General features: G+C 54.2%; 11 protein-coding genes across 11 annotated transcripts; 6 read left to right on the forward strand and 5 right to left on the reverse strand.

Moving 5' to 3' along the window:
• Positions 1–3453: 3453 nt before the first annotated feature.
• Positions 3454–3950, forward strand: N656DRAFT_806782 (uncharacterized protein; the record flags this gene model as incomplete). Its single annotated transcript, XM_064818347.1, has 2 exons — positions 3454–3655; positions 3783–3950. The coding sequence occupies exons 1-2, from the start codon at positions 3536–3538 to the stop codon at positions 3948–3950; spliced, it is 288 nt and encodes a 95-aa protein (XP_064669859.1). The 5' UTR covers positions 3454–3535.
• Positions 3951–3985: 35 nt separating this feature from the next.
• Positions 3986–6751, forward strand: N656DRAFT_709947 (DUF625-domain-containing protein; the record flags this gene model as incomplete). The annotated part of the gene is made up of 3 exons (XM_064811629.1): positions 3986–4029; positions 4095–5461; positions 5526–6751. The coding sequence occupies 3 exons, from the start codon at positions 3986–3988 to the stop codon at positions 6749–6751; spliced, it is 2637 nt and encodes an 878-aa protein (XP_064669860.1).
• Positions 6752–7833: 1082 nt separating this feature from the next.
• On the reverse strand, positions 7834–10437 carry N656DRAFT_732590 (AAA-domain-containing protein). The gene is made up of 2 exons (XM_064812670.1): positions 10359–10437; positions 7834–10286 (listed from the first exon to the last, which is right to left on the reverse strand). The coding sequence occupies exon 2, from the start codon at positions 10216–10218 to the stop codon at positions 7879–7881; it is 2340 nt and encodes a 779-aa protein (XP_064669861.1). The 5' UTR covers positions 10219–10286; positions 10359–10437; the 3' UTR covers positions 7834–7878.
• Positions 10438–10576: 139 nt separating this feature from the next.
• N656DRAFT_779821 (uncharacterized protein) lies at positions 10577–12418 on the forward strand. The gene is made up of 2 exons (XM_064815256.1): positions 10577–11115; positions 11188–12418. Exons 1-2 carry the CDS (start codon positions 10623–10625, stop codon positions 12030–12032), a joined length of 1338 nt encoding a protein of 445 aa, XP_064669862.1. The 5' UTR covers positions 10577–10622; the 3' UTR covers positions 12033–12418.
• A 65-nt stretch (positions 12419–12483) lies between these two features.
• Positions 12484–14610, reverse strand: N656DRAFT_768921 (uncharacterized protein; the record flags this gene model as incomplete). The annotated part of the gene is made up of 1 exon (XM_064813662.1): positions 12484–14610. One exon carries the CDS (start codon positions 14608–14610, stop codon positions 12484–12486), a length of 2127 nt encoding a protein of 708 aa, XP_064669863.1.
• Positions 14611–16964: 2354 nt separating this feature from the next.
• N656DRAFT_779825 (Profilin/allergen) lies at positions 16965–18212 on the forward strand. The gene is made up of 5 exons (XM_064815257.1): positions 16965–17106; positions 17196–17211; positions 17274–17358; positions 17479–17637; positions 17715–18212. Exons 1-5 carry the CDS (start codon positions 17094–17096, stop codon positions 17847–17849), a joined length of 408 nt encoding a protein of 135 aa, XP_064669864.1. The 5' UTR covers positions 16965–17093; the 3' UTR covers positions 17850–18212.
• A 180-nt stretch (positions 18213–18392) lies between these two features.
• On the reverse strand, positions 18393–19727 carry N656DRAFT_119167 (Got1-domain-containing protein). Its single transcript, XM_064808547.1, has 3 exons — positions 19279–19727; positions 18972–19036; positions 18393–18870 (listed from the first exon to the last, which is right to left on the reverse strand). Exons 1-3 carry the CDS (start codon positions 19307–19309, stop codon positions 18565–18567), a joined length of 402 nt encoding a protein of 133 aa, XP_064669865.1. The 5' UTR covers positions 19310–19727; the 3' UTR covers positions 18393–18564.
• A 244-nt stretch (positions 19728–19971) lies between these two features.
• Positions 19972–20828, reverse strand: N656DRAFT_119191 (uncharacterized protein). The gene is made up of 2 exons (XM_064808548.1): positions 20434–20828; positions 19972–20360 (listed from the first exon to the last, which is right to left on the reverse strand). The coding sequence occupies exons 1-2, from the start codon at positions 20724–20726 to the stop codon at positions 20147–20149; spliced, it is 507 nt and encodes a 168-aa protein (XP_064669866.1). The 5' UTR covers positions 20727–20828; the 3' UTR covers positions 19972–20146.
• Positions 20829–20930: 102 nt separating this feature from the next.
• N656DRAFT_710454 (uncharacterized protein) lies at positions 20931–21539 on the reverse strand (the record flags this gene model as incomplete). Its single annotated transcript, XM_064811679.1, has 1 exon — positions 20931–21539. One exon carries the CDS (start codon positions 21537–21539, stop codon positions 20931–20933), a length of 609 nt encoding a protein of 202 aa, XP_064669867.1.
• Positions 21540–21886: 347 nt separating this feature from the next.
• N656DRAFT_754228 (DASH complex, subunit Dad4) lies at positions 21887–22408 on the forward strand (the record flags this gene model as incomplete). The annotated part of the gene is made up of 5 exons (XM_064813075.1): positions 21887–21941; positions 22003–22059; positions 22125–22169; positions 22226–22310; positions 22380–22408. The coding sequence occupies exons 1-5, from the start codon at positions 21939–21941 to the stop codon at positions 22406–22408; spliced, it is 219 nt and encodes a 72-aa protein (XP_064669868.1). The 5' UTR covers positions 21887–21938.
• Positions 22409–23202: 794 nt separating this feature from the next.
• N656DRAFT_754230 (uncharacterized protein) lies at positions 23203–25945 on the forward strand. The gene is made up of 3 exons (XM_064813076.1): positions 23203–24034; positions 24101–24811; positions 24876–25945. The coding sequence occupies exons 1-3, from the start codon at positions 23358–23360 to the stop codon at positions 25729–25731; spliced, it is 2244 nt and encodes a 747-aa protein (XP_064669869.1). The 5' UTR covers positions 23203–23357; the 3' UTR covers positions 25732–25945.
• Positions 25946–26267: the final 322 nt, after the last annotated feature.

Genomic DNA, 26267 nt, shown 5'->3' on the forward strand with positions numbered 1-26267 from the left:
AGCAACGTCAACTCGGACTCAAGCATCTCAGAACAGAGTAGATCGCAGGCATATTGTACTCCTAGTACCATGGGCCGTGGCATCTTTCTCCGGGGGACTCTAGGCTCAGCTCCGGGCCATGGAAATGACGCCGCGGATGGGGCAAGTCTGAGGGGCGATGGAAATACGGCTGAACAAACAAGAAGTTGCAAATCAACTTGTATGAGTCGCCCGTTCAATCTCCGAGTGCTGCTTCCGATGGATGGGGCTCAGGTCCAGCTGCTCAGCGAGGCTCATGGGAGCAGCGTCTACAAAGTAAGTGACAGCCTCCTTATACATTATAAGTACCACGATGTTATCAAACCATCATTAGTGCCACCTGTGTCCTAGTTGAAGGGAGTCACTGTCTAGTCGCAGCCTAAAATCCCGATCAGATTGAAACATACCACAGCGGGAGTCTATAGGGGGGGGCATTGAATGTCCCAAAAGTGTTGCATGCCACTGCAACATTCAATGCCACTGCAACATTGAATGCCACGCCCATACTGGGCCCTGATTGGTCGGATCGGCCAGGGCAATTGATCTGACTGGTCGAAGCAGACCCACCAGCCACTAACGTCACGTGACCCCCGTACGCGCAACCACAACCACTACGACCACTGCAACAGTGCAATTGCAGCTCTTACAGCCGGATCCTCCAGGGAGCGTAAGGCAGGGCAAAAATGAAGCAAAAGAGCCGGGCACTCAATTGCACACTTTACAATTGAATGCCTAGAAGATTGACCGAACTACGGATCGAACAGAAGAAGGTACCAAGAAGATACAGAATCAACAAGCGAATTTGTCACTTGACTGACCACTTGGCCATTCGCTCGTTAATTCAAGTTGGGAACCTCTTCTTTCCTTGAGGATATCAATCACGACGGGAGGAAGTTGCAAGTCGTGATGGCAGTTGTCAGCTGTATTGGTGGGGGCTGGCATTGAATGTTGACTTGGCATCGAATGCCCGCCATTGCCACAGACAACATTGAATGCCACACCCTACATTTTCCCGCTACGGTAGGCGCCTGTCTACAAGGCGCTGATGGCCACAATCGACAGCGGCATGACGACCAACCGGACGGCCATACTAGTCATGACTGCCAATGGCAAGGTCCTGTCCACGTCGGAAGGCCCCCCGAAAGGTGTCACGCTGAGCACCCACTACGGCACACCGGACGAGTACCATCTGCCTGTCCCCATTGAGACAGTTTCGCGCGACGAGTTGGTCGAGGTGGCCCCCTGGCCCCATTCGTCGATCTTGTCGCCCCCGTGTCGTCGCCTTCTGAGCGGCTGGTCTTCAAGCACTACGAGGACGGCGACGCCATCATCCCTGGCGGTACCCTTGCAACTACCAGGACGAGCCGGACCTTCAAGCTTAAATGGGCCAAGCATCTCTTCCAGACCCTCGACGACCTCAGCCTCAAGTACGGCATCCTACAGGTGTGACATGAACTTAGGCAACCTCATGGTCGACTTGGCCACGGACAAGCTCGTCGTGGATGATTGGTTTCGACAGGGCCGCAGAGCCCGGTCAACGCCCCAGGGTGCCAAACTTTTCCTTGCCTCCCGTGGTCATCGACGAGCTGCCGCGAATCGAGCCGTCCCAGCTGACCGCTCTCTTCGGGCCGTGCCAACCGCACCAACATCGGCGGCGGAAGTACAAGACCAAGAAGTCTCCCCTCGGCGGGGTTCGAAGACCGTGGCGTATGGAGCGCCATTGTCGCCGTCTACAATCTCGTTGCGCAGAGCCCCACGGACAATCCGTGGACGAAAGGGCGAGCGCACGTGGATGCTCGAAATCCTCGAATTGATCCACGAGGCGGTCAGGGGCCCGAGGACCGCACACCCGGACACTTTGCTGGAAGAATCCTGTAAAGAAGAGAGAAGGTCTTGACCTCTGACAGGTAAGGTACTAAGTAAGAAGACCCTAGGCTGACGCCTGCTTCTGCCGTTATTCGGGTGGATAACCGTGAATGCCCAAAAACGGTAACTTGGAGCGACGCAGCTGGTAGCATGACAGGCGTACACAGAGATGGGTGCAGGAGCATGCATGGTAGATGAAGGCGAGCGCTTGTCGGCTTTAACATTAGGTACCTAAACTCGCTGAAAACTGTTAATTGAGAATTTGAGATACGTCGTATCTTTCTGCAGCTAGGTACAGTCCAACCCTTGTTCGTTCGTTAGCGTGGTACTTAGGATGGATCTGAACAAGCATGCCAAAGCCAACCAAAATCAATTGCGAGAATTCATTGATTCAGAAGCCCTGGCGATAGCTGTTTTGAAGCCCTGTCGATGCGGGCTGATCCGAGTGCTTTGCAACGTTGTAAACATATAAGGAATAGTCGGCTAAAGAGGTTGAAGAAAGAGGAAAAGTGAAGCCAGGTTTGAAGCTAGGGTGGAAAAGTCGAAGGTTAGGTAGTTAAGACCAAAAAATGGGTCAGTGGGCCGGATGCGCGCGTTTTGGCTGGCCAAAGGCCCCCGAATCTCTGTGCTGTGGTTGGTTAGAAAAAGCGGGGCAAGTTCCGCACTAACAAATGAACAAGCCTTATCCTGTATATGTACTGTACGGAATATTTTACATTGATACGATATAACCCCAAATCAGCCCCAGCAATGTAATCAATGATTACCTCCGTACGCGATATCACATTACAGCTAGCCAGATTGGCTTAGTCGATGATAGTGACCCACTACTACTTCTGCTGCACGGTCTAATAGTGGAAATACTGCGTTAGGTCTGTGGCAACCTCTATATTCTATAGTAGAAGTGTCCCTCACTCAAGAGATTAGGCGATTATGCGATACTCCGCGTTGTTCAGGACGGCTAACAAGGAATGAAGATGATGTGACATCAGATCGGCATCGGCGCTTAACGTTATATGCCAAGGCGCGCTTAAAAGCCTGTTTGCATATGGGGGGGGGCTTTGCCACTAAGCTAATTTGGGACCCGCCCGAGCCAAGCGATCACGCACCTCCGCCCACTCCATTCCATCGCAACCTTGCGCCTGCAGCATCGGCCCAAGAATTCATCGCCATCCCATATCGTCCGAAAACTGCCATCCGCCATCGCGGGCTTGACTTGTTGGCGCGACATCTCCACATGATAGCCGCCTTTAATACCACCGACGAGTTTTATTCCCTGTCAAGTGCTTTGGCGGTTAAAACGCCCAGTGGCTGGCGGTTGCTGTCGCCTGAAACCGTCTCGTCGAAACCTTATGGCTTCCTGAACAGCGATAATATCGGATCTTCGTTCGTACCTTTTACCTCGACGTCACACTGCGACAAGGCTTACCCCTACGAACGGGCAGCCGACCCCGCAACCAATTACCAAATCCAGCCCGCCTCTTAGAACGCGCTTCCTCAGGGAAGTGCGCATCCTTCCGAGACAGTGGCTGCTCTTGCTGTTCTCAGCCCGGCCGAGCCCGACCTGTCGCTTTCGCCTCATCACCTAGACGTCGCACCTCGCCTGCTCACCGACAGCCACGCCGTGCCGGAGGCGGCGCCCGAACCGTTGATGATGGCACAACCGGTGCCTCATCAGACGACCGATAAGAGACGCGTCAAGGTGTACGAGCTTCGCCACAATGACTGGTTCGACCGCGGTACCGGCTTCTGCTTTGCAAGCTTTGTCGCCGTATGTTTCTCCACGCTCGCCGCACGCCTCCATCCAAACCTTGTCCTCTCGTCATCCACTTGTACCGAAACCCCGTGATCGTCGAACAAGCATTGATTGCTAACCGAGGTGAACCTCCGATTATCAGGTCGAGGAAGGCCAACCGAAAGAGCCCCGCGTGTTTGTCGAGTCCGAAGACCAACCAGAGCGCCTTCTCCTCGAGACCAAGATTGTCAAGGACGATGGCTTCCAGAAACAGCAAGGCGCGTTCCTGCCGTCTCCGCCATACTCCTGCCCGTTTCTAATGTCTTTCTAGATACCCTCATCGTGTGGACCGATAATGGCGTGGATATGGCTCTAAGCTTTCAGGAGGCTGAGGGCTGCGCATTGATCTGGTATTGCCTAAACCTATTGACGGGCCAATGCATGCTTGATTCGCTAACCCACTGACTTCGCATAGGAAATTCATCGATGGCGTCCAGCAAACCTACCAAAGCGTCATGGGCGCTCCGGACGACGGACTATCTGATGACTTGGCCATTGATATGCCCGCCTCCATCCAGCTACCGCCGGCCGACATACGGACTTTGCATGAACTAGAAATGACCATCCGAAACCTGTCCCAATCGCCCGCCGGCCGCGATGCCCTGGCCAAGACAATCATGAACGAAGACTACATCAGCAAGTTGATCCCGCTAGTAGACATTGCCGAAGACCTCGAGAGCCTGCAAGATCTTCATCGGCTATGCAACATAATGAAGACGATCCTCTTGCTCAACGACACCGCCATAATTGAACATGCTGTGTCCGATGAGTGCGTCTACGGGGTTGTCGGGGCGCTGGAATATGACCCGGATTTTCCGAGTCACAAGGCAAACCATCGGCAATGGCTGAAAAACCAGGGGCGGTACAAGGAGGTTGTCCGGATCCAGGATGATCAGGTCCGCCGCAAGATTCACCAGACGTACCGATTGCAATATCTCAAAGACGTGGTGCTGGCGCGCATCCTTGATGACCCCACATTCTCTGTCCTCAATTCGCTCATCTTCTTCAACCAGGTGGATATTGTGCAACACCTGCATAACACGCCGGGTTTCCTGAAGGACCTTTTTGCCATCTTTCATGACCCGAACGAGCAGCCGTTGCGGAAGAAGGAGGCCGTCCTCTTCATTCAGCAATGCTGTGCCATCGCAAAGAACCTTCAGCCACCAGCTCGCCAGGCTTTATACACACACTTCCTCAGCCAGGGCCTTCTCCCTGTCATCAATTTTGGCCTGCGGCATCTCGATGTCTCTGTTCGGGTTGGCGCAACCGACATTTTGGTATCCATGATCGACCACGATCCATCCCTAGTTCGGTTGACAATTTACGAGCAAATCCAGCGGCACTCATTGCCGCTCACCGACACTCTGATTGATCTTCTCCTTGTCGAGGTTGACTTGGGCATCAAATCTCAGATATCAGACGCCCTCAAAGTCCTTCTCGACCCGACACCACCTGGGGCCCCGCCGCAGGAAGCGCGAGAGTTCATGGTTGGCCAGGCCAGGCTGAGGGCTCAGCAGGGGATTGAACCGCAGCAAGACTTGTTTCTAACGCATTTCTACGAGCATTCGGCCAGGAGACTCTTCAAGCCCCTTCTCGATCTTGAGAAACGCACCGAAATGAAGTTCAGCCCTCTAGAAGATGGCATATTCAGTTATCTGAACGACATTCTCTGCTTCTATATCCGCCAGCATCAGCATCGCAGCAAATTCTTTGTCTTGACGAACAACCTAGCGCAGCGTTTTGTCCAGTTGTTGGCCTGCAAGGAGAAGCATCTACAGCTCGGTACGTAGATCATGACTGTTTCTGCTCGTACACAATCCAAGATACTAACTTGCATGTATGGCAGTCGCAATCCGCTTTTTCCGCCAACTCGTAGTCCTGCAAGACGAGTTTTACTACAAGCACATGGCCGACCAGAAGGTTCTCGGCCCCATTCTCGACGTATTACTGCGTACCATGCCGCGGGATAATCTTCTTTGCTCCGCCTGCCTTGAGCTTTTCATGCTCATAAATAAGGAAAATGTCAAGGAGCTGATCAAGCATATGGTGGAGAACTACCGCGAGAAGATCATGGCCCTCTCGTATATGGACACCTTCAACGAGATACTCAACCGTTACGACCAAACGCAAGGCTTCACCGCCTCTGTGGACCCTTACTTTGAGAGTGAGGACGAGCTCGGCAGGAGACCGATGCATGGCAACGCGGTTGGGTTGAGGGGCGAACAACTTGCGATCGACCAGGCTCAGGAGGAGTACTTGAACACCTCTGACGACGATGAGGACGAGAATATTGCTACGGCTAATCGCGGAATGGGCGTTTTGAATCACAGCCTGGCAACCAACGGCGGCAGTGCGGCGTCTAAACCACTTGTTGAGTACAACTCGGATGATGACGAAGAACTAGATGAAGAGGCAAGCAATGGCCTCGTGGAAGCGGACACGGTCATGACACCTGCAGACACCGCTTCGCGGTTAAGTAACGGTGATAGCGAATCCGATTCCGCTAAGGAGAACAAAGCTCCCTCAACTCCAACCACAATCACCTCCGCGGCGGCGGCAGCGGCCGCAGCCGCCGCCGCCGCCGCTACCGTTACACCACCCGAACGGCTAGCCGAGAAGCGACGCAGGGAGGAAGACGAGGACGACGACGCGCTCAACAAGCTAACACAGCACAAGCGTAGGAACAGCTCGGGCAGTGTGGGCAGTGTTGGGAGCAATAAGTCGACCAGCAGCAGTAATGCCAATACCGGCAGCAGTCCTAGGAAGTTGAAGCTGGCCGGCTATACTGCGGACGAGACTCGCGCAAGGGGCGGGGGCCGTAGCAGCAGGACGGCAAGTCCGAACGGTACTAATAATACCGCGCTCGGACAAGGTCAGCGACACGGACACCCGAAAAAGATTGCCATTAGCATCGCGCCTTCGGTCAAGACTGCTGCCACGACCGGCGGAAAGGGCAGCCAGCTGGGTGGCCAGACGCAGGGGCAGACAACACAAGCCAAGGCGCAGACGCAGGCGCAGACGCAAGCTGATGGTGGAGGCGGGGGTGGAGGAGGTGGAGGAGGGGAGCAGTAAAGTAAGCCATGGGAAGGCTGTGGCTGTCTTGTCTGGGTTCATCTATGTCTAAGCTCATCTCCATGTTGGACTTCTCGTCTTTGCAGGGACCAGACATATACATGTTCAGATAATGTGAACGTACCCAGCCCAAGTTTACCCCCTGCACTGATCTTCCTCTTTAAGAGAGGAAAAAGAGAGACAAGAGACACACACAGGGAGGAGAGAGAGGGAAAGAGATGGCGTTGTTTTTATTTTCTCTACAGTGGGTCAGGGTCAATCGGGGCTTAGCTGTCTGATACCGGTACTCATATACTTGCTTTTCTTCTTTGGTCGGGTTGGGTTCGGCCGGGTGGGTTGGGGTTGGGTGATCCTTGGGCGGGTTGGCTGGGCGGTTTTGCTCTACGGGGGAATCGGGGGGGAGGGGTAATGGGCTACTTCAGTTACTACCTACTCGTTCGTGTATATGGGGCATGGGCTAAGGCGGCTTGTTCTCCTCATAACGAAACCCTGAATTTCAAACAACTTCTTATTGAATCCCCGGTTCGACCTGTCATTTTGTCGCGATTGCCTGTTTCGGTCGGTGCTCGTTGTCCTTGGACTCTGGATGTTTGGTTCCCCTCCCTGATTTGCTAGTATGATTTGAAAAGGACGGCCGGCCTATTTAATACTGGGTTGCAGACAACTCCAGGTTTTGAGCGGCTACCCTCTCCACTTTTTTTCCTTGCCTCCTGAAATCCGGAAGACCTAGGGAGGGATCAACTGATCGCGTGGCGCGGCTCACAGGACTATACGTTGGACGGTTGGTTGGCCATTCCTAAGATGGGGAATAAGGGTAGCGATGTGTTTGGTATTATTCTTCCAAGCCTTATTTGAGTTTGTGAGTGCTGCGAAATGTACGTAAGTCTTGGGAAAACGTGTGGTTGACACGTCAGAGGCATTTTTGGCGAGGGCAAGGCAGAGTTGCAAGACCCCGTTGAATAAACGATATCAGCTATGTTCCGTGTTTTGCCTCTTCTAGTGCCAATGGTAGTGCAGCTTGATATATCGATGGGTAGATCGGGATCGCTCCTTGGTCTATAATTCGAACGATTTCATTTCCAGTCATTTTTCCATTCCGTTTCCCCCTTTGCCCCTTCGTTCCCCCGCTAGTACTTCTTAAACTGCCTCTCCCACTCCTCAAACCCTTCCAGCATCTCCCTCGTAATCTGCCTCTTCTGGTTCCGGATCGCATTCTCCAAGTCCTGCATCCTTATACCCTTGTCCTCGTCCGCGACCTGCCCCGCCCGGTCGCGCTCGTAGGCGGCCATGCCGGCGACGGCGCAAATGCCCTTGATCTCGGCCCCGGAGTAGCCGTCCGTCTCCTTCGCTAGGCGGTCAATGTCGACGTCGGCGTGCATGCGGCGGCGGGCGGCGACCTTGGCGAAGATGGCGCGGCGGGCGCTCTCGTCGGGCGGGCTGACATAAATGAGCTCGTCGAAGCGGCCAGGACGGAGCAGCGCCGGGTCGACGGCCTGCGGGCGGTTGGTGGCAGCGAGGACGACGACGCCGTGCAGCGCCTCAAAGCCGTCCATCTCGTTGAGCAGCGTCGTCAGCACGTTGACGCCGCTGCTGGTGCCTCCTCCACCACCGCCCGACCTGTGGCTGTTGTTGTGGCTGAAACCGCTCCGCTGGCCGGCGATGCTGTCGATCTCGTCAAAGAAGATCATGCTCGGGCTCACCTCGCGCGCACGCTGAAAGAGCCGCCGCACGGCCCGCTCCGACTCGCCCACGTACATGTTCAGCAGCTCGGCGCCTTTGACGGCGAAGAAGTTGAGCCCTGATTCGGTGGCCATCGCCTGCGCTGCCATTGTCTTGGAGCACCCCGGAGGGCCGTATAATAGGAACCCCTTCGGTGGGCGGTCAAAGTATTCCGAGAGAACCTCAGGGGGCTCGACCGAGAGTCGCACGGCGCGGCGGAGCAGGAGCTTGACATTCTCTTGGCCGCCTATGTCATCCCATTTGATTGGCGGCGGCTTCAGGTTGATGTCGTGCATTGCTGACGGTCGGACGAGGCGTAGGGCTTCATGGTAATCGCTTGGCTGATAGTACGCTCCAGTGCTTAGAGGTTCTGCAATCCTCTCTTCCTGTTGGTCGTCGTCTGTGGAAGGCGGTGTCATGATGGACGGCTGGTCGGGAGTTTCTGCGCTAGCGTCGCGAATGCGGATACATCCTATTTGACGCGCCCGGGATACTAAGCGTTCAAGGTCCTTGCCGTTGTAGGCGTGGGTGCGCTCGCTCAGGTGACGGAGAAGGTCCTGCTCGTGCTCAGGGGCAACGCAGAGGTCTAGGGACGCGAGAATCTCCCTCCGGCCTTCCACGTCAGGGAGGGGTAGATAGACCTCACTAGTCAGCCGACCGGGCTCCTTGAGGTCCTCGGGCACATCAGTGCTGTAGTCGAGGCACGCGGCGACGATAACCACTCTGGGCACTTCCCCCTTTGCCTTCGTCTCTGCAGCGAGGGCGTCTAGTGCCTCGCAGAATGCGAGAACGACAGCAGCGCGATTGCTGCGCTCCTTGTCAATGAGTCGCTCAAACTGGTCAATGAGCACGATGCTTGGTTGCTGGAGCCTAGCCCTCTGTAGGGTCTCCTGAATTTCCGAGAGCTTATCTTTGAACTGGATACGGAAGACTGTTCCCCAGCCAGTGTTGGCGATGCTGTTTAGGAGCATTGTCTTTCCCGTGCCGTGACCGCCGTGAATTACAATGGCCGAGTAGTCCGGCTTCTTCCTGAAGGGGATATCGGCGGTGAAGAAGCTAAGGAACTGGTTGAGTTCCTGAATTTGCGTGTCCAGTTCCCGTATGCCAGTCACTTCAAGCTTCCGCGTGCAGACCGAGTCATCTCTGTTGACGGGAGCGCTCGTTGCAAGCCTGACAGCCGTCTTCCCGTGCAAATACCGGGCATTTCCCGTAACTCTCCCATTCACCGACACTACCAAGAACGATCTCTCAGGCCCGTTGGCAAAGAGATTCTTAAAAACCAGGCCGCCATGCACATGCTCGATCTGGGACAGGCGACCTGCCAGGAACCACTCCCATCCTGGGATGTCCTCTGGAGCAATGGAGTCAGGAGTGGTTCCGTCCTGACCCGGTATTTGCTCCAAGACGAGTTCGTCGGCGTCAGGTAGTGGTCCGCCTAACGATGTGATGCGGACGTGCTCGCCTAGCTTATAGCCGCATGCATCGCGGAAGGCGTCATACATCTGGGTGACGCTCTTGTCCAGCTTCTCAGGGGCCTTCCACAGCGTGGCTTCGCGGCGGACGGGTGGCTCATCGGGTGATGCCGAGACCTTCTCGACACAGACGGCCCTGCCGCCATCTCTGGTGCCGGTGAGTTCAATAAGGGCTTCCTCATTGACATAGACACGCGAGGGCTGCTTCTTTTGGAGTCTCTTGTCGGCGTCGGTGTTGACGTGCAATTTGCGGATGCGGAATTCCAGAGACTTCATTGCATTTTCCTCTTTCAGGGGATTGTGACGCTCAACTTGGTGAACTGGGAGTTTCACTCCAACAACACCTTGTATGCAGGTCAGTTCAATTTGTGAGTCGTCATCCAAGCGCAAGCAAAGGGGTTAGCATGAAAACTTACAAGTGCTATTTACAAGTATATGGTTTAGTTTCGTGATGATGCTGGGCTCTGGGATAGGGAGGATCAAAGGCGATGAGAATTTGTTAAGGGAATTTAGGTACAGTGCTGCAGCTTTACGTTAACACGTTCAGTGGATGAATGCAGTGCTGAAATGCCCCTGCGACCACTTAATAAGCACTGCAGTAGAGTGAACCCCACTATACCGGCGGCACCTGCAACTCAACACTCACTCGTCAATTCATTCTGGTGTAAGATAAAACCACAATGAGCACTCCCATGAGCCCAACGTTTGTGACGCGGCTGCGACCGCACTGTCTGCAGTCCACAATCCAAAAATGCGTATGTCCAGGACATATATCGTTCCGATCCGCTTCTTCTTCATCTCCGTCCTCAACTTCGTCTTCTCCCCCTTCCGCTCAACAGCCACTTTATGAAAAACTATTTGGCGGCAACTCAGCCTCGAAAGCAAAAGCAAGACAAACAAGACAAGCAAGGCCTTCGCCAATATCCCCCCAGAAAGCATTGAACAGAAGGGAAACACAGGAGCAGCGACCATCATCCTCGGGGCTTGGTGATGACCTCAGGGCTTGGCTTGAGAATGCCAGTCTCCAGGAAACTGGCGTCGCCTCCCGGCGGGAGACCAACCCGGCCGTGATCGTCTTGCAAAATGCGCCTCGCTCGCTCATTGAATCCGACTTCTACCGCCTCGCCCACCAGGGCAAGCATGTCGATGGATGGGCAGCGGGCATCACCAAAGGTTCCTCCTCCCTCAAACTCAAAAAATGACTTTGGGTTGAGAAACGCCCCATCTAACCTGACACAAATACAGTCATGCAACTCCGCTCCCCCATCACCGGAGAGCCCCAAGGCCTGTATCTCATCTTCTTCGAGTCGCATACCGCAGCCGAGGCATACAGCGACAAGTTGCACAGCCAGCACCGTCGTGCTGCCGAAATCATGTCGCCCTACCGCGCCTCGCCGTTGCAATCGGCATCAGAACCACCCAAGGGTCACCCCCAAAGCAACAACCTCAACGCCTGGACAATCCTGCCCCCGACGGTTCCCCTAATCTGCACCGTGCTCACCCATGAAGAACTAATAAAAACCATACACAAGGCCACTGTTGTACCACCACCTCCATTATCACCGGCCCATAACAACCCCAGCAAGGCTGGCAAAGGCATCCTCACCCCGCGGCAACTCCAGCACAGAACCCAGCTCCGGCAAGTAGCCAACCGAATCAAACCAGCCAAGGACGACGACGACGCCGCGGCGAGGGCGCCTGAAGTCTACGACGTGCTAGTGCACCTGACGGGGAGCAAGATCCCCGTGGAGACGCTCGCCGAGGCAATTCGCGACGACGGGATCCGGCGGAACCTTGCGTGGGCGCTAGCCACCTCCTCCGGTGGGGAGGAGCCGCCGGTAGACGCCATAACCCCGCTTCAGGCGGGCAGCGGCATCATTAAGTGGGGCGAGAAGCACATGGAGGAGCAGCAGCAGCAGCAGCAGCAGGCGCAAGGGGACTCGCCGACGACAGGGGCGTCGCGCTTTATGGTGCGCTTTGCCGAGGCGGCCGAGGCAAAGCGCTTCGTGCGGACGTGGCATCTGCGCCAGATGGTTGATGAGCGGACGGGGAGGGACATGCTAGTTCACGCGACTGAGTTATGGTCCTAGTAGGCCTTATTGTGTAAAGTACAGTTGTGATGTATGAAGTAATGGGTACGGGGATGGTTGCCAACTTGCAAAGGGCAATCTGATATCACGATAGGTATATCGAACCTCTTTTTGAAGAACCCACACTTTGTTTATAGACACGATACGCCTAAACTAACCCCTAACCAACCCATACATATCCTAGGTATCTCTCAACCAAAACAGAAAGGTATCACGCAACTACAAATCCGCCATCAAGGCTCATTTTCCGGGCCAATCAATGGGTTAAGAGAGGAAGACAGAAAGGAAAAGTATAACGATGGAAATTGGCGTCCCTGACAGCCAAAAGGAGAAATCGCCTGCTTTCTCAATGCGAAGGGGAACATAACAATAAAAGAAAACGCTCGACCACCCCCTCTATCTGCTAACCATATCACCATCCCATTCACTCCATTCAAACCACCCCGTCCATTCACTCAACAACATCCAAAACGACCCTCTCACTCCTCCTAATCCCGTTTCCCCCCAGCCCACCAGCAGCACCACCAGCAGCACCACCAGCCGTCAAGCGCGTCTCCACAACCCGCCCCTTGACGATCCCCACGGTGACCTGCTCTTGAGCCGCCAGCCCGTTGCCACTGCCATTAATGATGCCAGTACCTGCACCGACCGTCGCGCTCCTCCCCCGCCCGTTTGGCCCATTAACACCACCAACAGGTGCTGAGGAGGAAGACATGACCACCCCGCGCTGCGCCAGCGGCCGCAGCATGGTCCTCTGCTGCCGCGAGATGCTGATCTGGCGGGCGATGGAGATTTCGACGGCCGCCTTGAGCGCCGCGTCCTCTTCGTCGTCGAGCGGCGGGATTTTTCGAGTTGCAGGTGCCGCTGCTGTCTTGGTCGTTGTTGTTGTTGCTGCTGCTGTTGTGGCGGTTGTGGTGCTAGTTTGTTTTTCGGCCGGGGTCACGGAGAAGTCGTCGATTGACGGGCGCGTGGTTACGGAGGAACCGCTGGTGCTCGTTGCCGAGGAGGAGGCGCTTCGCTTGCTGGTGGCCGAGGAGGTGGAGGAGGTCGATGATGGTGGTGTGACCATCTGCCATTGCGGCTCAGGCAGCCGGGGTCTTAGTGGGAGGCCAAGGCCTACAGAGCGCACTGTTTCTTTGCGGGAGTGTGCCTCTATTTGGCTGTTGTCAACGTCGTCGTCTTCTTCCTCCGAGACAAACGACGACGAAGAGATGCTTTGCGGTGAATCCAGGATGAGGGCGGACTCTTCTGGGCCAAAGTGGAATGTCGTTGTGGTGTTGGCTGCTTTGGTATGCGGTTGGGATCGAGACTGCTCCGCCTGCTGATGCTGCTGTTCGCGGAGCTTTTCGACCTTCTCTACGCGACTCCGCTCCTCCATGGTTCTTGGCGAGACGATCGTGACCATCTTCTTTTCCCGCCGCGGAATCTTGTCCGATGAGATTTGATGCGGCATAGATTCAAAATTCAGTCTTGACGGAGACGGGATGTGCGCGGGTGCGGTATTCGACCGTAAGAGGCCACGGGATGACGCTGTCGACGTCGTTGCCGCTGCCGGTTCAGGTTGCCGGCCCGGCATTGCCGGAAAGAGTGCAAAAGCTGGGGACTTGGTTGGCTGCGGTGTGCTTGCCCTCCGCTGCCTCGCCTCGTCTTCCGCTTCTTCGTCTTCTATCCTGTCGTTGGCGGTCCTTAGCTTCTCCAGAGTAGCTTGCCGCCTTTCCAGCAGTGATGACTTGTTGCTGTTTGGATTTAGTACGCCGCTGAACATGACGCTGTACCGTTCTAGCCTGATATCCGGGATCTCAACATCCAACAAACCGGCCCCACTCGTCGGGAGGGACGGCACTGGGTCCTGCTGCGTCGTTGGCTCGGAGAGTGCGGCCTCCAGGTGAGACTCCGTCCTTGACCTAACTATGAGAGGCCTGTGTTTCGGGGTTTTCCTGCCAGCGACAGTGTTGCTTCGAGCCGGAGCAACATCATCCTTGGCTGCCGATGCCGGAATGGAAGCCGTGCTCCGATTTCTCTCAACAGCTTCCATGGTCTTTGCGGGTTCTGAGTGTTTCCTGCTTCCAAACAGAGACCCGAATAATCTTCTTTTTTGCGTCTTTGTCCTTTGAACCGGCGGCTCTGATTGAACCGGCGGCTCTGGTATTTGCCGTGTTAGTGGGGAAGACGAATAACTCTGGGCTGGCGTTTGTGATTGCGGCTTCCACCCGGCATCTGGGCCCCTGCGGTAAGGGCTCCTGGTATACGGGCTGGCGGCTTGCGTTGGGCTTCCTAGCGCCATTCCGATTGGGATCTCACCGGAAGCCCAAGATTCGGGAGTCGGCAACCTGCCGGGTACAGATGAGATGGGAGACGGCGTTGGCATGCGCGTCCAGTGAGGGCTGGGTTCGGGCGTGAGCAGACCGGGCCCTTTCACGCCAGTAATGCATGGCTGCAGCCCCCTTTTCTCCCTGGCCATGCCCATCCGCCCGCTAAGGGCCAGGTCGTCCTTAGAAAGCCTCTTGTCAAAGTTTGGTCTTGTGCCATGTGCTGTATTAGATCCGGGCCCGGATGATGTACTCGGTCGTGTTATCATGGTGGGCGGCGATATGCTGACCGTTGCTGCTGCGGAAGCACCTGTCCTAGGCAACGGCGGAGGAGGTAGGGGACGCTCAACATACGGATTCTTCCCTTCAGGAAAGACGATGGGGGGTAGGACAGCATTTTGAGGAGTAGGGTGTCTACGCTGTCTGCTTGCTTCAAGGGGAACCAGGGTAGGGCCTGATACAGCGCCTGGTCCTTGGTTCCTGGCTGCTGGCAGGCCGTGCACATCTCTCCCCCCCTGGCCTCTTGCATGCTCACCACCCACTCCCGCTAACGGTAAGCCCGCATACACAATTGCCCCCTCTGATGCCGTTTCAACCCACATTGGCTTGGAAGGCCTAACCGCTTTCATCATGGTGTTCCTTCATGTACCCCAGTTGCAGCCATTGAGTGGGCTGCAGGGGATTCGGCTCTTGATACGACCTCGGTCCACCGAGTATGTTTTCGAATGATCCTCTAATGACGGCGGAGCCCGTTTGGACGAATCGAGGACCGCAACGCGCCACAAACGCGGCGAGTGGCAGCAGAGGCTGGAAAACAAAGCGAACTGACAACCTTATCGAAGACCCTGGACTATACAGGAGGTGAAAGGTTCAGGAAAGGCTAGGAAACGGCCGTGAGTGGAAGACAAACGGGAAATTAGCACCTACATATGCTTATGAGCGTCATTTTACTCTTGCCGGCGCAGCGGCTTCCGCTCCCAGTTTCCTTTAAGCCTGAAGTGGCCGTCGACATCTTTGACCTGACATTGTCCATTACGTTCAGTAGGCGACGCGATGACAGTCTGAGAATGACGGCGGTTATTTCGACTGGGGTTGATCGCCGGCAAGGGTCTTGGTCCCCGGCGAAGCCCGGCAGTGATGAACCGCTGCTGAAGAAAAGCCCCTGGGCACCCCCTGTCTTTCTGGGGACCCTTCCATCGAGATTGCGAGATTGCGAGCACTGAGCACTGAGCAACCCATGCCCCTGCCCCAACTAGGATGGTGCTGTAGAAACACGTCTCAGAACTTTTGCGCTGCTTCATTATGGATATCCGTACGGAGTACACGCGCACTTTTTCCGGAATGGCGTCTTCCTTCAAGGGGGCAGGAATGCAAGTCATCAGAGGTGGCGCATGTCTGTGGCCAACGGAACCGGGCTTGAGAACGTTGAATTGATTGATCCCGTTTGTCGCACAACAATCTCCCGCGGCAGCCCGCAACAGTATCGAGATTGGAGGATCCGTTCAACCCTCCGTCTCAAAGATGCCGCCGCCAACTGCACAAACAGAGGCAGGCGACTAACCGCAAGGTAAAAAACACAACGCGACTTAAGCATTTTCGGACAAACAGCGATAGCCTCTCTCCGCTCCGCTGTTTCGAATTGATTTGTGAAAGATGCTAGCGCCCGCTCGTATTTGGATCGCTGTTATAGTCCGATGTTGTCATCCGACGACGAGGTTGGCACCAAGGGGATCCCGTCGCCGGTACTTCGTACCCAGACTCCATGGAGTTTCGGAGGGTCACGAGGCTACGTCTCAGAAATACAAATCCCCACAAAGATCGGGCCGGGACTGCGATGGCCATGGGCTTGGCTCGCAGGCCTTGCGATGGGACGATGAACATGTGTGCGTAGGATTATCCGCTTGGACGGGTAAATCGGTGTCATTTTTTGGCTTTCTAGAATCCGTTTGAGCAGCATCGACTTCAAGATCCCGCGATGAGCAGAGGAACGGCGCCGTCGAGTGATTTGCATGATCTGCCTTTGATCGTCTCAAACTCGCGTCATCAGGATGGTTCCTGTTCGACAAGACGGCGGTCGCGTGGCTAAAATCTGGGGTCACCGAACAGGACCTGCTTTTGGGTTTGCTGGCCCTGAACACCGGGTAAAATTCGGTACCTGTAGCTCCGCGGGCATCATATGTTGACTTCCTCCAGGCTCATCACGATGAACGAAGAATGTCAAGTTGTGTGGGACAAGTCTGGGATGTGAGCTCTCGTTATCTAACCAGCCTTTCGTGCGTATACAAACATAATATCCCATGGAAGCGAATCGAATAATACCATAAGAAAGATGAGGCTAAAGCCGGCGATGATTGCCCTTCGAGAAGCTTGCTGCGGGTACTCCCGTTGATGAGCGCAGCTTTCGGACCAACAAATGCAAACAGGAACTGCTTGGGAAGCTGAAATCGTGGAGCGTGGCATTTGCTGGCGGTGTGTTGTGAATTTAGTTAATTCTACCTGTGCTTACCTAATCCAGGATAGCCCCTCTCGTTGCTTAACTCTGTCTGGTATGGAGCGATAAGAAGTGCTGCCCAGGCTGGCGGGGTAATTATCGAGGAGAAGAAAGCATCAAAAGTGATCGTCCACCGACATCTCCTCGACGACCGCCAAATAATCCACCCGAGAGAATCGCTGCCCTACACAGACCTGTCCTTCTCTCCCAGGTTCCGCATAACCAAGCCTTATCCACTCGCAAAGCATCAACGCACCCATCATGTCCTGGCAAGGTATGTCCTCGTACTTTTGGCGCAAAGGAAAACCCCCACCTTTCCGCTTGGGCCTTGGGATCCGGGAGCTAATAGCAGCTTGCCGCAAGCCTATATCGACTCGAGGTACGGCAGATGGACTGAACCCCGACTATCAATATCGTCGTTGCTAACTCGCCATGTACAAGCCTGGTTGGCACCGGCCACATTGACAAGGCCATTATCATCAGTGCCGCCGGCGACAGCACCTGGGCTGCAACGCCTGGTTTCTCGGTAAGGAGAACGGCCCGCTTCCAGATTTGACCGCTAGCCAGCAAACGGCTCAATATCCCCATGCTGCATCAATGTACGCCAAAGAGATCTACAGCCGTCCTGACCCACCACGCTTTGCAGGTGTCAGCCGAAGAATCCAAGAATATCATCGCCATCCTGAACGAAACGGACAAGACGAATGGCCCGGCGGTGGTCAAGGCTTTCTCCAACGGCATCCACGTCGGCGGCGAGCGCTACGTCGCTTTCAATATCGAGGACAGGCATATCTACGGCCGTCAGGTACATAGTCCAATATGGCCCCTCAGGCCTCTCGCTGTGCATTCGCAGCTGCTAAGACGTTGACTTTGTGACTGCAGGGCAAGACAGGGATTTGCATCGTCAGAACCAAACAGGCTATCCTTATCGGCCATTACGGCGAGAACGTCCAGGCTGGCAACGCGACGCAGACTGTCGAGGCGCTTGCCGACTATTTGATCGGTGCCGGTTACTAAGGCATGCCGCTCCTTTTGGTCAACAGCGATGGGTTTGTGTAGGAATCGGTTAGTGCATACCTAATAGACATGAAGTCAAGGACCCAAGGAGGGATTGGCCGTGCGCATGATACTCAGCGAAGGAGGAGCCTTGTAGGGCTGAAGATGAATTTTGACTGGCAGGGTAGCTTATTTCCAGGTTCTCTTGTAGCAGCTAAGCTGAGTCGAGTTAACGGCCAGAATTCTGCATACTGAAGGCTGAGCTCCAGATCGTACCATATCCTCGTTGTCGACACACAATGTTGGCCTACCTCGCGCAGTCCCTCGTACTTTGCTTGAAGCTTACACGCTACCCAAAAGAACTGTCTATAACCGTTCCACCATGTTTTCATACATTATAAGTTTTACATCGCCCGCCAAAGTCCCTCCTTATTATATAACACAGTAACAAGGGGTATAATGCTGTGCCAAACGCCAACACGAACAACTCTCAAGGGACGCCGGCCCTGAGCTGTACCCAAAGATTGTCCACGTTCACCCCGTTGTCCCGGAAGCGGCTAAGTGCCCAGTCACCGAAACGCTTTTGATCAATGAGCTTTGTCGCCATCATCCTCTTCCTCGGCCAATATATCCCCAGCAGCACGTCCGCTTTTCAATGCTTTGCACCTCCCGCCCCCAATTCCCACGATTTTTCAACCGCATCGCGATTTGCAGACAAAAAGGTATCCTCGGCTACTCAAACAGGCAACTCGGCATTCCGCCTCGGCGCACTCCCCAACCCGGTCCGGTCCACTGCCATGCCAATGTAGGGGCCGACGACGGGCAGGTTGCGGGCAAACGTGGCGATGGTGCTGAGAAAGTCGCCAAACAGCACCATGATGCCGTACAGCTCGACCAGAAACCCCACCAGCGGCCAGCGCAGCAGGATGAGGGCCAGCCCGCCAAAGAAGGCGGCCGTGCCCTTGGCTTTTTGCTTGCGCGCAAAGAAGAGCGCCGTCTTTTGCGGGCCAATGATTATCGTCAGGCCGATCAGGAAGAGGATCTACTTGGCGCGAGAAGATCGGAGTCGGGGGAGGTTAGTCAAGTCGTTCGAAGGCGAAGAAGAAGAAAGGCAGGTGGGAAAGGGGAAGGGGGAGTATGTACGTTGCCCATTGCTAGCATGGCCCGGTCGAAGAAGAGGAGAACGCCACCTATGAGGAAGAAGCCGCCTGTGATTTTGTTCGTCAGTCCCGGGTTTGCTTCGTTTCCGATTCTCGTCTTCGATTTCGTCTTCGAGGCGGGAGGGGCTCTACGCACCGCCGGAGCAGAATGCGACTCCGATTTCTGTGAAACTTCATATCAGCTATGGTCCTTCCTTGAATTGGGCTCCCAATGGGTTGTGAAGCCTGTCGCTGAACCTCGAGCGCAGATAGGAACATCGAAGGAGGGCGAAACTCAGCTCCAAACATACTTTGCGAGTCTGATAACCACATTGTAGGCATGCTGACTGCTTGAAATTGATGACGACGATGATGGCGACAGGCGCAGGGCCAAATAAGACGAGGAGACCGCCAAGTCGATCTGTCCAGATTCCAGGACGATATCGTGGTCTCTTTTTTAATCGAATGCGCCAGGCTGCTACACTAGAGATCGGCCACGACTCAACGCGCAACAGGGGCACGGTTCCCGGCAGGCATGCGAGCAGAATATGATTGGCCAGAACGTCAGCATGTGGGACCTTGCACCCCTATCTCGGCAGTTTGATAACGATAACCCAAACAGAAATCTGCTTCAAACAACAACCGTAAACTTCACAATTTCCGTTTCACATCCGTCGCTCGGCCAAGTGGTGAAGCTGTCGACGGGACTTTCCTCTTGCGGGAGCCAAGACGGTACTCAGAAAGCAGGTCATTGCTTTACTACATATCTGGTAAGCAAGACCGTCTATAGTCATGGAATCCGGTATAGCAAAGGTAGGCGTTCTCTTTGATAGCTCCCCTGCTTCAAAGCTTGCCGCGACGGCCCTAGCATAGCGCTGGAGCAACCGAGTTTGGTTTTCCCCGTCCTTCCTCGGTGATCTGTCGTACACAATCACGGCATATAGCAACCTGATCACGATTAAGCCGGAGCGTCGACTGTCATCTTGCTGCCGAGAGGTTGCGAGTGCGTAGTTGGGGCTTGACTTTGTTGGTCGTACACAGCATGCCCTTTTTGCCCGATTCCAAACCGCTCAAAACGCCGGTGCTTATCCCAAATGTCGGTAGCAAGACATGCCATGTACCGGTTCCCCAGCGCCCGTTCCCAGAAGCTCATAGCAATATCGCCAGCAACGATGTACATCAGGTATGTTTGCCTCCTAAACGTGCAAAGAACGACCATATCGGCAAGTCAGGCCATCCCAAGATGGACGACATGGCCACGAGGAAACCGCCGATCCCAACGGGGATGCCAATAAGGGTCACAATAAACGTGAGATAGGTGAGGACAGATTTGTCCTGTTTTCCCGCCAGGACGACGTGGGTCCTCCCAAGGCAGCGGCGCCACGCTGGCGGTCTGTCAACAAAACTTGTTCAGTCGATCCCTTGCCGCCGGAGGGAAAGAGTGCAGCTTACACCAAGTCACTTGCTTCTTGCTCGGCGGCGTCTGAAGCGGGACCGTCGGTATGACGAGGCCTGTGTTCTCGCTCAAATAGGTGCAGCGGAATCGCTTGAAAAGTGGGCGTGTCGAATGGGTTCTCGGTAGAGAGCATAGACTGGGGCGTGCTTGGGCGGTGCTGTGAAGATTGGTTGAGAGTGCCCATGCCTCCATGGTCGACCATTGCAACCAGAACAGCGGAAGTTTTAGATTCAGTGTTGCATGAGAAATATTGCTTGATGATACCGCGCGGGCGAGCTCAAGAGCATACAGTAGTTCCGTCATCTTAATGGAAGAATGGTGGGGCAAGCTTCCCTAAACCCTGGGCAGGGCTTTAGAGCAGGCCGAGCGGAAGTGATCGAGGCGATCTAGTTCAGTCCTTCGCTACTTCCGGACTGACGGCAAAGATGAGGCAGGTGCACTTGGGTTAGACTGGAAGTTGCCGAGTTCAAAACGCTGAGCGCCAGCTACGCAGCAATGCCTTCCAGTTTACTTGAGCACGGTGTGTGCGCCTCTTGCCTCGAGGAACTGCTCGCCAACGCCCTGTGGCAGGTTTCGAATCATGGCAAATACCTCGCGGTTGTGATACCTCATCCTAGTCTTGGGATCAAGATAAGGCGCGGGGAGTCCCGTCACGTCGCAATAGTGCTTTAGCGGGGCTAGGCTCGGAGCGCTCTCAATGTTAGTGTAGGTGGCAGTTGGCGCCGATGAGGTCGCGCCATTCGAGGGCTTGGAGGGTGCCGACAGCGATTTTTCCAGAACCAGCTTGGATAGGCTGCGCGAGGCTTGGGCTAAGTTTGGTTGTAGGCTAGGGTTGCCGCTGGCCGATGGAACAGCCGGGGTGGATGTGCCGCTCGTAGAGAGGCCATCGTTGTCTTGCAAAGCGGGTGTTGCCGCGCCGCTGTTGTCTTGCGGAGTGGCGATCACAGAAGCTTCCTTGCGCGAAGCATCGCCAAGTATGGTCTTGATGTTTTTGTTACGGCGTTGGTTGGGACGCCAGTGCGGGTTGCGGAAAGTCTTGTGGATTGAGTGGATATCGAGCTGTTCTATGAGAGCTTGATGCGCGGCCTGTGCTGCCTGGGCTTCTGGGTTCGACATTGTGAGTTGCGATGGGAAGTTTCCCTGCGATCGAGGCTCTTGAAACGGAAGCGGGCATCGAGTTTATGACTCTGGAAGCTTGAAGCTTACTCCGTGCTTCGTACTATCTTTTAGCAATCAACTTTCTACCCACCTTCACCGCTTTCAGGATGCTTGTCTCGGCTCCACTCCCGGTATCTGTAGTGTACCATATCGTAAATACCTTACAGTGTGTAAGGATCTTGAAATGAAATTACCGTAAGATATCGTGCCGGTAACTTTGAGTGTAAGTATGGCTACCAGTGCTTGGTATTGAAGACGGGAGGACACAGTGGGGGTCGGTTCGAGGACAGCCCAACAACAACACAAACCGAATGTACTTCGTAGCCCCTGTTCAACATCCAGATTTCAGTCGCAAAGATGGTATGAGTCCGAAAGATCTAACCGCTATTTGTCTTCCATCCATATACTGATCATATAGCAGGAAAGCCCACACGAGCATCAGCAGAATCTCCTGCTCTCGCGCATCATCACCAATGTCGTATGTTTTGCCAAGTACTGGGGTACATTCCCGCCAATGCTCTGTTCTCACACCCTTCGTTGCAGGAGAAATTGAATGAAGCCGTCATGGTTATGAACAAGACTCTTCAGGTAAGCAGCTGTGGGATATTGGTGACTCACTGGTTTCCCTGCTCACGTAAACGTAGGAAATCAACATCCAGAACATGAACGTTGAGCTGGTGGCACAGATGTTCAAGAATTACCAGTCAAATGTGCTCTTCCATCTGGAAGGTAGGCATTGGTATTTGTATTGTTTACAAGATGATAGACATGGCTGCTAATGTCGGATGACGCGGTCAGCGACGGACAATTTAAAGGACCCGGCATGAGAGCAGTCCAATCGATGCCGCTGAGCTTAAGCTCATGCCAGACTGCTCTAGTGCATGGAGGGGAAGGTACTCCCTTGCGCATCTCATTACTACGGATACCTTTTCCAGATGACGGGTGGTGGAATAAGACGAGGAGTGCTGAGAGACGGTATAGGCGGATATTGATCCCCATCAAAATATGGGTTTGAATCTAGGGGTAGGGGTAGTTGACCTCCGTCCCAGACTTTACACAACAAGGACTTATACAAAAGGACATCGGGCGCGTACCCTACCACAATTCGCCTCGGGTTATCATGATACGGGTCACAAGCCATGGTGTGGGAAACAGAAGGGTAGCTGCAGAACTGGAACGTTTGGATGGGGTGTGGAAGCCCCGACTTTGGATCCAGCTCGTTTGTTCGAGCTGGAGATAATGCATTTCTTCATGAAAACCAATGTAGCAATTGATTCAATGTAGCAATTGATCCTAACGCTATTATTGATTCCTGTTACTGTTCCCTCTTAGCTCAACCCGTGCTGTGGATGGTTACTACTATGAGGGACGAATGGTCCCTCCGACTTTCACAATGAAATAGCCCGTGGATGGCCGAAGGGGCACCGGGCATTTCGGTTTGTCGAGCATTTATTCCATTAATTCAACGAGGGAGAATGATGTGAATACCTAGGTTTCTTACTGGTAGATGGCAGTGGCTGCAGCACCCGTCGTGCTGGCTTGGACTTACTGGACGACTTTGAAATTGCTGCAGTGAGGCCTGCCATCGCAGCTCATCTGTTTGCAAATGTGTAAAACGCTCCTTTTGTGCTTGCCTTGATTCCAAACCCATCGCTGGTAGCCTCCCCCTACAGCCACAACAATCTCTCCTGCCCCTCCAAGTATTTTTCGTCTTTCACAAAACGATTAACACGAACCTCTGCTAGGACTTTGATCCTACCCGAACTTCTCGTCGTAATGGATACCCACGATGTCTCGAACGACCCGACTATCGCGCAGCTTATACGCAAGCAGCAACAGACACTTTTGGACGCCCAATTTCGCGCGGGGCAGCGCCCTTCACCAAAGAATGACCGAGCTGCGACCATACTGGAGTTCCAATTCAAGGTTATGATGACGAACGAAGCAATAGCAAATGGTTCCTATAACCGTCACATGGGGTATTCGTTCGTCCCGCCGCCTTATCCTCCATGTGTCCAACCATTGTGCGACCTTTCCAAAATCATGATCGATGATCTTCGGCTTGAGACTCACCACAGAGGAACTTACTTGATACTGCGGTCAGTCACCGCTCAGTCACGAATGACAGCTGTCATGAGTATTGTGGAAGACGAGAACGGCGATGTCCTCTTGCTGCAGCTGTACCATCAAGATGGAGCTGAAGGGGAGGCGTCAGAAGACATCTTGGTGGAAGGGAGAGCCTTGATCGTCAAGGAACCGTACCTGAAGTCGACAGCCAATGACGGCTACGGCCTCCGTGTCGACCATCCAGGCGACATCATCTTCCTACCAGCGGGCGATCCACGGATTCCCGGTTGCTGGAAACAGGAACTGCAAACAGACAGTGCTATGGCCTGGAAAGCGAAGGGGAACGATTTCTTCAACGAGTCAAAGTTTCGTTCTGCCATTGAGTGGTAAGCCTCAGGTCTAGATGCGCCGTATATCAGGTGCGATAAGACACGGACTTACCAGTTTGGCAGTTACACTCAAGCTTTGGGCTGTTCTCCGACGCCAGAAGAGGCGCACACCATCAAGCTGAACCGCTCGCTTGCCTTCCTCAAGATGGAGCAGTTTGATGCCGCTCTCGCTGATATCGAATCTACGCCGACTACCCCCAACCCTTCTGAGAAAGCTCTATTCCGCAAGGCCCAAGCCCTATACGGCCTTCGCCGGTTCCGAGAATGTTGCGAAGTGCTCAAGGTCCTTCGCATGGAGTATCCCCAAAATACAACAGCCAAAGTCGAACTGAATCGAGCGATCAGGCGACTCGCGGAAGAAACGACTGGAAAGTACCAGTTTAAGGGACTCCACGCTGAAGCTGCTAAGCTTCGCCCACCACATCTGGATCATGCCACGTATATCGGTCCGGTGACTGTCAAAGCAACGGAATCCCGTGGACGCGGACTATTTACGTCCCAGGCGGTTAAGGCTGGCGATCTTCTGTTATGTGAGAAGGCATTTGCCCACGCATTTGTCGATGAAGACGGGAGCCCAAGCAGCGACAAAAACACCATGCTGTTAGATGTAGGGGGAAAGACTGCAGTCATGGGAGGACAGCCAAAGTTGATCGATATGATTGTCCAAAAGCTCTACCGAAACCCTTCTCTGGCTTCGTCAATAACCGACCTCTATCATGGCTCGTACGAACCCGTCGATGCTTCACACGTCGACGGCACACCTGCCGTTGACACGTAAACGCCCCAATGCGACCCCGCTGTCTTGCAATATTTCCTGCTGACCATTTACCCTACACAGGTTCCTTGTCAGACGGATTGTGGCCCTGAACTGCTTTGGGTGCCCCCTCTCGAGTAGGGTAGGAATGCACCGCAAGCGTGGAAAGAGTGTTGACGGCAGGATCCAAAAAGGGGCAGAAAATGACTTCTTCCACTCTTGTGGAATTTGGTCGATGGCGTCGTACATCAACCACTCCTGCTACAGCAATGCTCGAAGGTCATTCATTGGGGATATGATGATTGTCCGCGCGACAGGGGACCTTGCAGCCGACACCGAGGTTACGTTCTGGTATCACGCACCCGACCTCAACGGCTATGTTGAGCGCCAGAAAAAGTTTCGCCACTGGGGCTTTATGTGCGACTGTGCTATATGCCAGGATGACAATGAATCGGGCGAGAGCTTGCTCGCAAAGAGAAGAAGCTTAAGGGACAGTCTAGAGAAACGCGTCCGGATTTTCGAGCAAAAGGGCACGGGCGCTGCCAGAGTTGAGGCCCTCCTGGCGGCGCTGGCGGATACTTATCGTCGCCCTGCTCACGAAGTGCCTCGTCAGGCCATCTGGGATTTGCAAGCAGCCTTCGCACGGGCGTTGTTGCTGCAGCGCCAGCCGGTTGAAGCAGTCCAACAACTATTGAAGGCTCTGGCGTCCTTAGGATATGAGATTGAAGGCGGTAACCTTCCGCGTGTTGCAAGTGAGGCACTGGTGGTTAGGCGATGGGGATTGATGTCTGATAATGTCGCCGACTGTTGGCTGTATCTGCGTGATGCCTACCGAACGGTAGCTCCCGACCTGGCGGAGCGTGCTGAGGGGTATGCAAGAATCTCTTACCGGATCGTGTATGGCGAGGACGAAACGTTCGAGGAGTTCAGCAACTTGTGAGCTGAGCAAAGAAGAGCTATTGTAGGCTAAGACTCCAGAATTTCCGGCTGGTTTCGGCACAGGCACAGATCTCAAGATGTAGGGATTTGATGTCATCTAGTTGTCGCTACAGGATACTCTCTCAGGATCCGGATACGCAGGAGACGGCTTATTCGAGGGTAACGATCAATGTATGATGTTATTCTGTGACTTTCTCTTAGTTTATAGTTTGTTTGTTGTATAGCTTGAGTTGCAACTTGCAAACCGGTCCGAGAGCGGTACGTATACTGAGGCCCTTGTACAATACTACCGAGTCACTGTATTTTTTTGTATGTACGTACTAGCTATGTGTATGTTACGTTACCAGTACGGAGTATGGAATCGTATATTTCAGGTACTGTGCAGTACGTACTGTACTGTACATACAGTACAGTACGTACTAGCCTGAGGTACTGTACCTTGAATGGGAAACACACAGGCACACGGCCTGGGCACAACGACAGCAAGCTCGAGGGCGAGCTGCTTGGGAAACTTGCGAAACGCCAAACCCTGACCGA

This window comes from Canariomyces notabilis (genome assembly GCF_033297395.1).
Source record: "Canariomyces notabilis strain CBS 508.74 unplaced genomic scaffold N656scaffold_12, whole genome shotgun sequence".
In the NCBI taxonomy this organism is placed as follows: Eukaryota; Fungi; Ascomycota; class Sordariomycetes; order Sordariales; family Chaetomiaceae; genus Canariomyces; species Canariomyces notabilis.

Bases quoted from the DNA above. Each gene is read 5' to 3' on its own strand.
- N656DRAFT_779821 (XM_064815256.1), top strand. From the start codon at position 10,623: ATGAGCACTCCCATGAGCCCAACGTTTGTGACGCGGCTGCGACCGCAC. The intron at 11,116-11,187 runs GTTCCTCCTCCC...ACACAAATACAG, and splicing joins GGCAGCGGGCATCACCAAAG to TCATGCAACTCCGCTCCCCC.
- N656DRAFT_732590 (XM_064812670.1), bottom strand. From the start codon at position 10,218: ATGAAGTCTCTGGAATTCCGCATCCGCAAATTGCACGTCAACACCGAC.
- N656DRAFT_779825 (XM_064815257.1), top strand. The intron at 17,359-17,478 runs GTAAGGAGAACG...CACGCTTTGCAG, and splicing joins CTGCAACGCCTGGTTTCTCG to GTGTCAGCCGAAGAATCCAA. The intron at 17,638-17,714 runs GTACATAGTCCA...TTGTGACTGCAG, and splicing joins GGCATATCTACGGCCGTCAG to GGCAAGACAGGGATTTGCAT.
- N656DRAFT_119167 (XM_064808547.1), bottom strand. From the start codon at position 19,309: ATGCCTACAATGTGGTTATCAGACTCGCAAA. The intron at 19,037-19,278 runs GTATGTTTGGAG...ACAAAATCACAG, and splicing joins GTGGTTATCAGACTCGCAAA to GCGGCTTCTTCCTCATAGGT. The intron at 18,871-18,971 runs GTACATACTCCC...CGCGCCAAGTAG, and splicing joins CCATGCTAGCAATGGGCAAC to ATCCTCTTCCTGATCGGCCT.
- N656DRAFT_754230 (XM_064813076.1), top strand. From the start codon at position 23,358: ATGGATACCCACGATGTCTCGAACGACCCGACTATCGCGCAGCTTATA. The intron at 24,035-24,100 runs GTAAGCCTCAGG...CCAGTTTGGCAG, and splicing joins TTTCGTTCTGCCATTGAGTG to TTACACTCAAGCTTTGGGCT. The intron at 24,812-24,875 runs GTAAACGCCCCA...TACCCTACACAG, and splicing joins GGCACACCTGCCGTTGACAC to GTTCCTTGTCAGACGGATTG.
- N656DRAFT_119191 (XM_064808548.1), bottom strand. From the start codon at position 20,726: ATGACGGAACTACTGTATGCTCTTGAGCTCGCCCGCGCGGTATCATCA. The intron at 20,361-20,433 runs GCAAGTGACTTG...TTTTGTTGACAG, and splicing joins CAGACGCCGCCGAGCAAGAA to ACCGCCAGCGTGGCGCCGCT.